Here is a 14026-nt window from a genome sequence, read left to right as displayed (position 1 = left end):
CTTCAGAGACGACGCCGACGCCCAGCTCCAATCAGAGTGGCACCAATATGCGACTGGGACACCAAGATGCCCGCCCTTCACCATTTGGCTCTCATGCGCTCGTTTGGTCCCGTCGAAGAATCCTGCCGCCACTAGTGTAGACCGAGAATTCAAGAAAATAAAATAGGTTTCCAGCTACGGGATTTCTACGGAGCAAACGCTCGCTGTCACGTCCGAGTGCGCGACACCGGTCTCGGCCGTCCGATCCAGTGATGCCCCTGCGATCATGGGTTCATGACATCATGATATGCGTGCTGGAGCTGCGCTGCAAAACGCTAGCTAGCATATCCTAATCCGTCTAAACCGACGAATTCTGCCGGCCGATGATACGTACGCAGCCGGCATTTTCTAAGCACGGGTTTTGGTGCCCTGCCAGCGCGTGCCATGTCAACATAGTATTACATATACACGCACGTACGTACGTACTCGCAGTAATAACGAGCGGTAACCAGGCGACATCGAAGCACCGCAGACGCGCGCATGCACGGGCGCCATGGAGATGATCAGCCGCAGCCTGCAGAGCGTGAGCCCGGACGTGAGCGTGTACTTCTCGGGCGGGTCCTCCCGGCGGCGGAGCGGGGCAGGGGAGAGCGACGATGAGGAGGCGCTGCGGTGGGCGGCGCTGGAGCGGCTGCCGTCGTTCGAGCGGCTGCGCACGGGCATCCTGCGGTCGGAGGCCCAGGCCGGGCGGCGGCGGTTCGCGCACGAGGAGGTGGACGTGCGCATGCTGGAGGGCCCGCAGCGGCAGGCCTTCGTGGAGAGCGTCTTCCGGGTCGCCGAGGAGGACAACGAGCGCTTCCTCAAGAAGCTCCGCGCGCGCATTGATCGGTACGTACGTCAACATGTACTACATCTACTGTACTATATGCGTGTGATGTTTCAAGGCATGAAAGAGAGCGAGTGCAGTGCACGGGGTGGTCACCATGCATGCGTCTTAGAGATTGTTGTTCGTGTCGTGTTTTGGTTTTGGCAGCGCGGGCATCGTGATCCCGACGGCGGAGGTGAGGTTCAGGAACCTGAATGTGGAGGCGGAGTGCCACGTGGGGAGCCGCGCGCTGCCGACGCTGGCGAACGCGACGCTGGACACGGTGGACGCCATGCTGGGGCTCGCCGGGGTCAGCCTCGCCAAGACCAAGACCCTCCACATTCTCAAGGACGTCTCAGGCGTCGTAAGACCCTCCAGGTACGTATACTCTTCCTACATGCATGGCTTTACCTGTTATTACAGGCCTCTCTGAATTCAAATTGCTGCTTTCCCTCGCTCCAGGATGACGCTCCTGCTGGGCCCACCGTCTTCAGGCAAGACGACGCTTCTGCTGGCGCTGGCCGGCAAGTTGGACCCCACTCTGAAGGTGCGCGGGGAGGTGACGTACAACGGCTACGGCCTGGACGAGTTCGTGCCGCAGAAGACGGCGGCGTACATCAGCCAGAACGACGTCCACGCCGGCGAGATGACCGTCAAGGAGACCCTCCACTTCTCCGCCAGGTGCCAGGGGGTGGGCCACAGATACGGTGAGCCGTCCGTCCGTCGTGTATCGATCGCGCAAGTGGTCGCACCAGCAGTTCCGCCGATGCAAAACCAAGGCCCGTCGTTTGAGACTGATCCGACGATGTTTCGCGTGCAGAGTTGCTCCAGGAGCTGACCAAGAAGGAGAGGCAGCTGGGGATTTATCCTGACCCAGAGGTTGACCTCTTCATGAAGGTATACAGTTATCCGCTATCTTGCCACTGGAACCATTCATGACCTATCATGCAACACTTGTGTCTATCTTGAGCTTAATTCCCTTGTATTGATCGGCAGGCCACTTCAGTCGAAGGGAGCACCCTGCAGACAGATTACATTCTCAGGGTAAGAAAACATCTCTAGCCTCCTCAAACGACACCCTAAAACTTAACTCCTCAAATTTTGAGGATTCTTTTGTGCCTAGCCCTTCCTCTAAATTTTTACCTAAATGATAAGTGTCACACGTGTGGCATGAAGTAACACCGCTCTAACGTTTTTACAACTAAAATTGCCATCCGAAAAAAATACAAACCTTCGAAAAAACTGAAACTTGCCATCCAAACAGAAAGTTGTCATGCTTCACAACTAAAGTTGTCATCCTCGGATAACTAAACTTGCTATCAAAAAACGTCAAGGCGGAATTGCTTTGTGCCACACGTGTGGCACTTATGAGGGTCCAATTTTTAACTCTTCTAAAGCTCAATTTTGCGCAAATACTCGTTCAACACAAATTGAAACTAGATTTAGTTAACTTGGCGCTTAATTATACCCCCTCCTTCCCAAAATATAATGTGCGGTTGACTTTTTCTGGCCTTCAAGGCACAGCATTGACTATTCTTTTCACTTTCTTTTAAATTATTAAAAAGATATATAAAATAAAAGTACTTGAAAGATAAATACAATAAAACCATTCACACATGTCCATTCATGAATTTTAGTGTACACAAGTAGTTAAAGTCATGCATCAAAGACCACAAAGTCAAGCTCACCTTATATTTTGAGAAGGAGGGAGTACAATACTTCCACCCACTAAACATAAAATTAGAGCTAACTGAGCTAAAACTACTAATTGCCGGAGGAGAGGTCGATGATCGCCTACTTTCAAGAGCACGAGGCCTCGTGTTCATGAGCGCCCCTCCTAATCCATGACATTGGCATCTTGTTGGAGTCGTCGAGCTCCGCGAACATCGGGTCTTGGTCCCTCCATCGTCATCAACATTGCCTGGTTCATTGCGACGTCGTGTTCGTACTCCATCGACGCCACAATGGCGAGGTGCTCCTCCACCGCTTGTCGGTCGGCGCTCGGCCTCAAGTTGTGCCTCGACAGCATGAATCTGTGTCATCAGCGAGAGTGTGCCCATACTCACACTCGGCCGCTTCCCATGAGAGGATGTGCACCTTGTTGGCGGCTTGCTCCTCCTTGCCACCGGCCTCCACCATCTCATCAGTGTCCTCCTCCAAGCTCGATTTAGCGACCGCGACCATTGCCACACACTTCTGTAGCAATTTTGAACCCAACACACCGACAGCTGCACCGTGACCATGGGGATGCTCCTCAGAGTTTGTATCGGCTCGAGTGGGTGACTGTGTCAGCGACGTGATTTGGAGGCAAATCAACCAGTCCACGACTGTTCGGGTGACGCGGCGGCGCTCGCGCCAGGAATACCAACGAGAGCAAGGAAAGAGAAGGTTTATCGTTAAGTGGTGGGAACTGACTAAATTTCTGCAATGACTAGTTTGAGGGATAACTTCTCAAATTTTGATCAATTAAGGGTTTGAGAGAAGGGCTAGGTGAGCTCTAACTCCTCAAAATTTCTTTGAGGACTTAAGCTTTGAGACCTTATTTATTTAAAAACAGAAGGTGCGCATAATCGTAATGTAATACGTTAGGCGAAGTGTGAAATTAACATGTTTGTGTGTAAAATCAATCAAACAATAAACACAAATGCTAAGACTCTTTCTTTCCCTCTTGTAATGTGACTAGGGTAAAGCCTTTCTTCTCTCGTTTTTTTGTCGGTAGTTTGTGGGTTCCTTTCCTCTCCGGCCGCCGCTCCAGAGGCCAATGGTAGAGAGGGGAATCCTGGTGCCTCGCTCAAGCTAGTAGATAGGTCATGAATTTAGTCTTCACAGAAGCGAGGCTTCATCCTCAAGTCGGTTTTTCGAATTCCGATCCTATTCAAGTTTGTCCATCAGAATGGATTCGATGGAGCTTCAACGAATATTCCTATGAGCTCCTCGTTACGGTTCCTTGTGTATGTATGCAACGGCAAATTTTGGTGTCAAGTTCTTCAGTAAGATAAGGGTTCAACGATGACGATTACAGTTCCGGCACATTGGTATTTAGGGATACGTGCATCAAGACTTCCTGACTATGGTATCCATCTCTGGTACGGAAGCGGCGGCAACAAAGCTTCAATGACTAGTTCTAGTGACGGTAGTGGTCAGACCTAGATGTACTTTTTATTATGTTTGGGTGCTTTGTATTTTTATTTTGGAATAATTTTTATAATAGATCTGGGTTAAAAAAACAATAGCACAAATGTTCATCCGTGAACAACTGAAATTTACTCGAGCAGAGCAGAAATGTCCTGTGCCGCGTTCGCGCCGCCGTCTCCCGCTGCCACCAGGCTGGTGGCCGGTAGCTTTACCGGCGGTGCCATGCCGGAGCCGACTGGGTCACTACATCGGGAGTTCGGAACTTGTTTGATTCCCCGGATCGTCTGAGACCGCCGAAAGTAGAGTAGATAGGCGGGGGAAGTTGCAGACAAGGTGTTCGCTTCTTTGCCGCACCCAAGAAGGCCTCGCCTCCTAACGATCCGCAGCGCATTGGCGATGATGTCCCCATGCCTGATGCCGCTGGTGTGTGCAGATCCTCGGGCTGGACATGTGCGCCGACGTCATGGTCGGCGACGACATGCGGACCGGCATCTCCGGCGGGCAGAAGAAGCGCCTCACAACAGGTAGCTTTTGCGCGCGTCCCTTCCGGCGCCTCAATTCACAGCGATTTAGTTGCATTCTTATCTCCATTGGTAACGCCGTATCGATTGATTTGGTTGCAGGGGAGATGCTGGTCGGCCCGACCAAGGTGCTGTTCATGGACGAGATATCCACCGGCCTGGACAGCTCCACCACCTACCAGGTCGTCAGGTGCATCCAGCAGATTGTCCACCTGGGCGAGGCTACCGTACTGGTGTCGCTGCTGCAGCCCGCGCCGGAGATCTTCGACCTCTTCGACGACGTCATGCTGCTCTCCGAGGGGCAGATCGTCTACCAGGGTCCCAGGGAGTACGTGCTCGAGTTCTTCGAGAGGTGCGGCTTCCGCTGCCCCGAGAGGAAAGGTGCTGCTGATTTCTTGCAAGAGGTTCGTTGCATTAAAAAGTCCAAGTTACCACGGATCTCACTAATTCAGCATGGGTATATGTAGTGAAGACTATAGAAACTTTTTTTTAACAGCAAACATCATTTCTAGAGTTTTAGTAGCTTATTTAAGATTTCATGTGCCTTGACACATCCAGTTTACATGTAAGAGTTGGTACGATCAATTTCTTATAGTTAGTACATCCAATTTGCCTTTCTGACAAATGCAACTTTTCACAGGTTACATCAAAGAAAGATCAGGCGCAATACTGGATACAGAATGAAAAGCCTTATCACTATGTATCAGTACCTGAATTTGTTTTAAAGTTCAGGAAATTTCACATGGGGAAGAGCCTAAAAAAGCAGCTTTCGGTTCCTTTCAACAAGAGAAAAATCCACAAATCTGCTCTGGTTTTCTCCGATCAGTCTGTTTCAACTTCAGAGCTTCTCAAGACCTCGTTCTCCAAAGAATGGCTTCTCATGCAGAGAAACTCATTTATCTACGTTTTCAAAATAGTTCAGGTACCTAGATCCAAGATAACCTTAAATGGTGAAGTGCTTATCTATTCATAGATGTGATTCTTTGTCTTCCTTTCTTTTGAAGGGAATCATAGTTGCTCTAGTAGCATCAACGGTTTTCTTGCGTACACGGCTCCATGAAGATACTGAGGAAGATGGCCAAGTCTACCTAGGGGCACTTATATTTATCATGATAGCCAACATGTTCAATGGTTTTGCCGAGGCAACCCTTACTCTCGCAAGGCTACCTGTATTCTACAAACATAGAGATTTTCTATTCTATCGGCCATGGCATTTTACACTTCCAAATGTTCTCCTGAAAGTCCCTATGGCCTTGCTTGAGTCAATAATTTGGGTTGTAATAACCTACTACCTCATAGGCTTTTCCCCTGAAGCTAGCAGGTGGGCCATCTCAATTATTCTGTCCACTAAAATTGTAATATTATTGAGCTCAATATTTGCTTTACGGCCCTAAGAGTGCAATGCTCATCATTGTGCAGGTTCTTCAAACATCTGCTTATAGTATTCTTGATCCAGCAGGCGGCTGGAGGATTGTTCAGGCTTGTTGCTGGCTTATGTAGGACTGTTGTCGTCACTAATACCGCTGGATCTCTTGCCCTTCTGATCATATTTGTAATGGGAGGATTCATCCTACCAAGAGGTAATCATCCATGCATTCCATCACATATAGATTACCATTCTCCTTGCCAACATAATGGACATTGTTGAATTGGTGCCATTGGTACACAACTCCAGAAATTATTGATTGTGTCTGAACAGGAATACATGTAAGGTGCACGTAAGAACTGTCATTTTGGCCACTTACTGTCATCGATGAAGATTCTTCACAAATGAATCAGAAAAGTTATCTCTTGAAATAAAATACAACTACCGGGACCTTATACCTCAAAGGGCTTAAATCACTTAACTAAACCTTTTTATAGCTGAAATTTTTCAGTATAGAGTCTTGACGTAGCAGTCGAAATAAATCACTGTTAACTTAGACATTTCGAGTGTTACTTCAAATATCAACCATTTCTCATTGTTACAGATGCAATTCCAAAATGGCTGGTATGGGGTTATTGGTGTTCACCTCTTACGTATGCATACATTGCTCTTGCTGTCAATGAGATGGATTCTCCGAGGTGGCTGGACCAATCTGTAAGTTAACTCATAATCATCTTACTATTGTTATCTCATACAAACATGTTACTTGACTTTTTTTTCTTGTGTATCAGTAGATAGCTGATGGAAGGCCATTGGGAGTGGCAGTTCTAGAAAATGCAGGTGTATTCACTGGCAAGGAGTGGTACTGGATTGGAGCAGGTGCCCTTCTAGGGTTCACTGTTGTGTTCAATGTGCTATTCACACTATCGCTTATGTACCTGAACGGTAAGTCATGACTTGCATCTGTCAACTTTATTGTTTGCTTATTCTGGCAACTTTCTTTTCTGTGTAAATATATAGGTGTATTCGAAATACACAACTGTGTTATTCGGTGTGGATAATTAATTCGTTACTTTGCATTAGCCATTGGAAAACCGCAAGCCATCTTGCCTGAAGAAACTGATGGATTTCCAGAGAATGACTATGAGCAAAAGAAGGAGCCACATATAACACAGAGAACTACGGTTCGAACAACAGAACCTACATCCCCGAACTCAATTATCACATGTAAGCTCCCTGCCCCCGCCCCCCCCAAAAAAAAAACTGACATACACTTTGGAAAAAGACATGCCTCTTATATTGGCCAGTTCTAATGATGTTTCTTATTCTGTAGTGGATAAGGTGCTTGAACAATTACGTGGCCGTTCCCCAAATACTTCTGATAGGTCTGTTGGATATGCTCCAGGAAGAGGGATGGTTCTTCCGTTTGAACCTCTCTCCATGTCCTTCAATGAGATAAACTACTATGTTGACATGCCTGCGGTATGTATGCATGTCTTTTTATTCTTTTTCTTAAACTGCATCCTCGTACCTTTGCCCATTGATGTTCTGTGACTATGAGATTTTCCCTATCATGCTATAGTTACGTACTCTCTCCGATCCATATTAATTGTCGCTGATTTAATACACCATTTTTAGGTTGGCAAACATTTTTAGTGTGAACTTCAAGTTCTATGTTCTCATAGAACAGCCCATTTTCAGTCGTGGATTTTTTTTCAGCTAATGCATGATCGTAGCAATTTTCTGCGAGGACCTGGTGGTTGCAAATTATGAAATTAACATATTTGTTATGGCATCCCTATGAACTATGTAGGATACATATCTTTACAAACTTGAGAGTGTTATTTGATGACACATTTGTTGTGCATCACAGTGTTGTTATATAATCTCATTTGCAAACTGCGAATCTGTCAGGAGATGAAGACTCAAGGAGTAACCGCTGATAAGCTTCAGCTGCTGTCAGGGATATCTGGTGCTTTTCGCCCTGGGGTTTTGACTGCCCTTATGGGTGTGAGTGGAGCTGGAAAGACCACCCTCATGGATGTCTTGTCTGGGAGGAAGACTGGTGGATACATTGAAGGGGAAGTCTACATATCTGGTTACCCTAAGAACCAAGCAACATTTGCAAGAATGTCGGGTTACTGCGAGCAAAATGACATCCACTCTCCACAGATCACAGTCAGAGAGTCGCTACTCTTCTCTGCTTTCCTGCGTCTGCCTAAGGAGGTCACTGATCAAGAGAAGAAGGTTCGCTCTTGTGTCTTCTTACGATCTCAATTGTCCAACTGTTGCATTTGGCAAGGTTTTCACTTTCAGTTTCAGAAAATTTTCAGCAAGAACCAGAATCACCAAAATTCAGTGAATTTCAGTGATTTCGGTTTGCATTTCGGCCAAAGGGCCGAAACATTCACTTGAATTCAACCAAATATTTGAAAATTTTGAAAAATATTTGAATTCATGTGTAACTACTGAAATTGCTGAAATATTTTGACTGAACGGTAAATATTGCAGTGTGCATTGAAATTCAGTGAATTTCATTGAAATCTCACTGAAAGTGAAAACCATTGTGTAGTTGTAGGGGTGCTAAAAATGGGTTCATTCCAACACGGCTAAAACCGGCTGTAGCATTTTAGTTCAGTTTCCTCTTCCACGCGATCCAAGCCACAGTGCTAGATTAAAAAATGTATAGCATGGTCGCCACAGGTTGATGAAAACCCCTTTTTTAATATCCCTAGTGAGTTGTATGGCAACTATGGTACTCAACTCACTGAAGTGTTTGCTGGAGTAAGATTGTGAGTGAAGTTCCTTTTTTCTGAGTGGGGTGAATGAAGCTGATTAACTGTTTAGATGGATTAACTTTTGTTTCTTTCTGTAGGTATTTGTGGATGAAGTAATGGAACTAATTGAACTGAACGGTCTCAAGGATGCTATTGTGGGTCTCCCTGGTGTGAACGGTCTGTCGACTGAACAAAGAAAGAGGTTGACTATTGCTGTAGAGCTTGTGGCAAACCCCTCAATTATCTTCATGGACGAACCAACTTCAGGCCTTGATGCAAGAGCTGCCGCAATTGTCATGAGAACTGTTCGGAACACTGTCAATACTGGAAGAACTGTTGTCTGCACCATCCATCAACCAAGTATAGACATTTTTGAAGCTTTTGATGAGGTAATGCATCTTTTGGATACTTTATTCTCATATATTCTATTTATAACTTTGGTGCTTGACAATCTTCTGGGGTTTCACCATGGAAGCTGCTATTACTGAAAAGAGGAGGTCAAGTCATATATTCTGGACCGCTGGGTAGGAACTCCCATAAAGTTGTCGAATACTTTCAGGTCTGCAATCTGATATCCAAACCACTCTCCATTATGCATATACCTTGTAACTATGAGGGTACCTTTTTTTTTGGAGTTCCTGTATTTGAAGTCTATAGATCATGTCATAATATTTGTGTTTTATGTATCAAATCAGGAAATTCCTGGAGTCCCAAAGATCAAAGAGAAGTGCAACCCAGCTACATGGATGTTGGATGTAAGCTCTGCGGCAGCAGAAGTTCGACTGAAGATTGATTTTGCCGAAAGTTACAAATCTTCGACTATGCATCAGTAAGTGAAGTGTCCCCTCAACTTTGTCCTGTAAATAGGGTTGAGACGTTTTTAAAAAGAAACAAACTTCTAGAAGAAGCGTAGGCAGCATTACAGCATCAACATGCACTACTTAAAAATTGTTCTAGTAAATTAGTGATACACCATTATGGTTTGAACTTTCAATCCCGCAACTTACGGAAGAATGAACTTCTTCCTGCACCTTGAACTCTTCAGGCGTTTATAACTACTTCCTTGTGTGGATTAATATTTTCAGGCGGAATAAAGCATTAGTCAAAGAGCTGAGCAAGCCACCTCCTGGTACCAGCGATCTTTACTTCCCTTCTCAATACTCGCAGAGTTCCTTTGGTCAGTTTAAATTCTGTCTCTGGAAGCAATGGTGGACTTACTGGAGAAGTCCTGATTACAACCTCGTCAGGATGTTCTTTGCATTTGTTACGGCCTTAGTGCTGGGGGTTATATTCTGGAGGGTTGGTCTAAAGATGTATGTTTATAATGCTCAGCTATTATCATGTGCACAACCATTGATCCTTCTTGAAAGCGTATTTACGGGATGCTCAATTATTTGTTACTTGGTGCAGGAGGAGCTCGGGTGATCTTTTAGTCATTGTGGGATCAATGTATGCCGCTGTTATGTTCGTTGGCTGCGAGAATTGTATCTGTGTTCAACCTGTTGTTGCTGTGGAAAGGACTGTATTTTACAGAGAGCAAGCAGCTGGAATGTACTCAGCTATACCCTATGCCCTCGCTCAGGTCAGTAAACATTAGTGGTTAAATAGAAAAGGCATAACTGTTTGATACTAACGCACTGAATATGTCTATTCAGGTAGTTGTGGAGATACCATATGTGTTCGTTGAGACTCTGGTTTATACTCTTATCGTCTACCCGATGATGTCTTTCGAGTGGACACTAGTAAAGTTCTTCTGGTTCTTCTATGTTTCATTCTTCACCTTCCTGTATTTCACTTACTACGGCATGATGACTGTCTCCGTATCGCCAAATGGTCAAGTTGCTTCTATATTTGCCGCTGCCTTCTACTCCTTTTTCAATCTCTTCTCAGGGTTCTTCGTTGCAAGATCGGTGAGGCACACCTTCTTTTTTACCTTTACAACTAAATTTTAAGAACATGAACCTTGTGCAATGCAGTCGTTGTAGGTTCATCTAATCTTTTGCTTGTGTTTTCCTTCAGAAAATCCCAAAATGGTGGATTTGGTACTATTGGCTTTGCCCAGTGGCATGGACAGTTTACGGGCTTGTTGTGTCACAGTACGGGGATGTGGAAGATCTTATCAAGGTGCCTGGTCAACCCGATCAGCAAGTCTCATCTTTCATCAAGAGCTACTTCGGTTATGATAACGACTTCATGGGCGTCGTGGCGGTTGTGCTGGCAGGCTTCACTGTCTTCTTCGCTATGATATATGCTTATTGCATAAAGACGTTTAATTTCCAACAGAGATAGAAACTATATGCGTCCATTTTTGTCATATAGATTTGCGATGTGCAGTACCCTTGTTATAGTGTTAGTTTCGCTGCCCATGGTTATGTCCTGGTGCTTCAGCGAATGGGTAGCTGAAGCAAAGGAAGCATTGTTCAAGTAAAGACCATGTAGTCTTTTTGTATCTGATAATATTTTAAATGAAACCGTGCAAAAGTTAAGGATCAAACCTAAAAGAACATTTTGGGCTCCAGAATCTGACTACTGTGAGTGGCACTAGTATGATCCGCAGTGTCATGTGGGATGCATAACGGATTGCAACGTTGCGACTTTCTACGCCATTTACCTTATCAGCAAATTTTAGGCACAAAGCCCGTCTAGCTCAGTTGGTAGAGCGCAAGGCTCTTAACCTTGTGGTCGTGGGTTCGAGCCCCACGGTGGGCGAATGAATGTTTTTTAGCATCTTGCGCGTCTACTTGTTCTATTTTTCAGGGACACTTCACATTTGTAACAGGAGGAAAAAATAACAGATACCCCTAACTAATGAATTTTTTTGAGCATCTTGCACATGTACTTGTTCTATTTTTCCGGGACACTTCGCACTGTCTGGTAACAAATCAAAATTCTAATTTTCGGGGACACTTCACACGGACCGGCAACAAATCAAAATTTTGTATGTACTTGTTCTATTTTTTGGGGACACTTCATACTGGCTGTCAACAAATCAAAATTCTGCGTAAAATCTGGCTCACTTGTCATCAAAGTTCTTAGTAAACTGATATTGTGTGCTCCCATTCAATTTTTAATAACTAGCGAAAGAGCCTGTGCGTTGTAACGGGAGAAAAAATAACAGATGCCCCTAACCAATAACCATGATTCAAGACCTCAATAGGTCCATGTTATTTATTCGAACATGGCATCCCATCTATATTGCCGCTTATCCTTCCTGCACCCTCGCCAAGGAAGGCCTCAATGCTCACACAATCACAACGCGTTTGAATGTGATAAATTTAAGGCGTCTCTCTCTCCGCATAAGATAAGAAATATGCTTTCCTTTTTCCCGTGTGAGGTTATGCCGAACATCCATGCGTTGTTACAGATGATTTCTTTTGTATTCAATCTAATTTTACTAATGTGTTCATTTTCAATCCGGATCTACACCGATACAAAAAAGGGGTGGATCATGCACTATTGATTAAGGCAACTCTATAAATAACAATTTTGAAATGGTTAACAGGTAAAATAACATCATATTCAGATTCTACAAAAAAAATTAATCAAATTTCATATATAATTTGTTAAAATAAGAGTTACAGTTTAAAAGATATGACTGTTTAAAAAAATGTATGATATGTACTGCGGGTAAGGGGTTCTGCGAAAAGACGCGACGGTGGATGGGCCTAAGCGTTCACACTTTATTAGTAGGTATAGATAAAGAGAAACCGAGCGGGTCGAGAAGACGCAACAGTTAAATTGCAATACCACAGACAACTATTGAAAATATACTACATATGTGATACACACATTAGATATATGATCCTAATAAGTGCCACACATGTGGCACGAACACATAGCAACTCCGAACGTTTTTTGTGGCAAGTTTAGGGCGCGAGGATAACAACTTTAGTTGTCAAGCATAGCAACTTCTTTTTAGATGGCAAGTTTAGTTTTTTTTGTTTGCTTTTTCTTTTCGGATGGCAACTTTAGTTGTCAAAACCGCCAGGACCGGAGTGCTTCGTGCAACACATGTGTCACTTATCATTTGTGTAGATATAATATTATTTATAATGGCTTGGTACATCTTTCGATCCAATTTTAATCATAGCGCAGCACAACACGGATTGACCACCCGTTTGCAAACATGGACCTTGTTGCAAACACATGGGCCCAACATGGTGCTTGTTGCAGACACCTCCTATGTGTGCCGTGCGTCCCCCCATGAAGCCAACACATTTCCCATCTCTCTCTTCCCCCTTATCCAGACACTACAACCATTTCTTTCCTTTCTTCCCCGATGTGGTACCCTTCTCGTCTCCTACCTTTTACCCTCAGCCATGGACACACTTCCCCTCTCTCTATCCTTTCCTGACTCTCCTCCATGGGGCGCGCTCTCCCCTCAACCATGTTTGGTACATTATATATAATATTTTCTACAAGTGCTCGACACATTTTCCATCCAATTTTAATCATAGCGCAACACAATACGGATTGATTACCAGGTTTGCAAACATGGACCTTGTTGCAAATACATGTGCCCAACATGGTGCTTGTTGCGGTCAGACGCCTCCTATGTGTGCCATGCCCCCCCGAAGCCCATGCATTGCCCATCTCTCTCTTCTCCCTTATCCACACACTACGGGCAGCCTTTCCTTTCTTCCCTGATGTGGTCCCCTTCTCGTCTCCTACCTTTCCCCCTCAGCCATGGACGCAATTTCCCTCTATCTATCCTCTTCCAACTCTCCTCCATGGGACACACTCTCCCTCTCCCTTCCATTATCACCAACCAATCTTGTTGTGTCGCTGCCTCATCGCTACCTCGATCGCTCAGAGCCTCTCCTCTATTGCAGATGGGGGGGGCAGTGTTTGCAACACCACTAGTATTGTAGAGTGGTCACCGCAATATCACCTTTGTTGCAATGGTAGGAAACGATTCGACGGGAGCGCCACACGTCTCATGTTGCAAAGCCCCGTGACCACAAGACGATCCATGTTGCAAAACAGTTGGGGTGCAGCTGAGCGGCTAGCGCAGGAGAGAGCAGATGGCTGTCCTGCTCGCCATCCAACAGCTGCTGAGGCAGTTGATTTGATCAGATTATAAGGCCTTTCATACATTTTGTGCTTAGCCACACACACAACTAAGTTGTCAAATATTCTAAAAAAGGTAAGTTGTCCAATAACAAAGAACAACTCTTTAGAACTCATAAGACATTACATATATTTTCTACTTACCCACAGACCTAGCTAAGTTGTCAAATATTATTAAAAAATGTAAGTTGTCAAATAACATTTTTCACCACAAACAGTTATCTCACCACCATGATTTTGAGAACACGGCAAGTCCACAAACAATTTGGACAACACATTCAACCCAACCGAATGTTCTTTTTGTTGGAAATAT

General features: G+C 44.9%; 2 protein-coding genes and 1 non-coding gene across 4 annotated transcripts; all 3 read left to right on the top strand.

Moving 5' to 3' along the window:
* The first annotated feature begins 532 nt into the window (after positions 1-532).
* Positions 533-1906, top strand: LOC141042980 (ABC transporter G family member 38-like). Its single transcript, XM_073511895.1, has 5 exons — positions 533-867; positions 1013-1222; positions 1307-1551; positions 1665-1741; positions 1841-1906. The coding sequence occupies exons 1-5, from the start codon at positions 533-535 to the stop codon at positions 1904-1906; spliced, it is 933 nt and encodes a 310-aa protein (XP_073367996.1).
* Positions 1907-4092: 2186 nt separating this feature from the next.
* Positions 4093-11147, top strand: LOC109747197 (ABC transporter G family member 38). 2 transcript variants are annotated; one of them, XM_073510688.1, is made up of 18 exons: positions 4114-4312; positions 4413-4503; positions 4603-4904; positions 5141-5422; positions 5505-5821; positions 5920-6080; positions 6471-6580; positions 6661-6811; positions 6950-7093; positions 7200-7348; positions 7781-8113; positions 8742-9032; positions 9119-9202; positions 9339-9472; positions 9729-9956; positions 10054-10225; positions 10299-10553; positions 10663-11147. In XM_073510688.1, the coding sequence occupies exons 2-18, from the start codon at positions 4428-4430 to the stop codon at positions 10930-10932; spliced, it is 3459 nt and encodes a 1152-aa protein (XP_073366789.1). In that variant the 5' UTR covers positions 4114-4312; positions 4413-4427; the 3' UTR covers positions 10933-11147. The 2 variants fall into 2 exon arrangements, with proteins under 2 accessions (XP_020161880.2, XP_073366789.1); XM_020306291.4 differs by having other exon boundaries at positions 4093-4503.
* A 132-nt stretch (positions 11148-11279) lies between these two features.
* On the top strand, positions 11280-11352 carry TRNAK-CUU (transfer RNA lysine (anticodon CUU)). The gene has a single exon. It is a non-coding gene; the product is annotated as a tRNA-Lys (tRNA).
* Positions 11353-14026: the final 2674 nt, after the last annotated feature.

This window comes from Aegilops tauschii, chromosome 3, assembly GCF_002575655.3.
Source record: "Aegilops tauschii subsp. strangulata cultivar AL8/78 chromosome 3, Aet v6.0, whole genome shotgun sequence".
Lineage (NCBI taxonomy): Eukaryota > Viridiplantae > Streptophyta > Magnoliopsida > Poales > Poaceae > Aegilops > Aegilops tauschii.
This window is presented reverse-complemented; position numbering and strand designations above follow the sequence as displayed.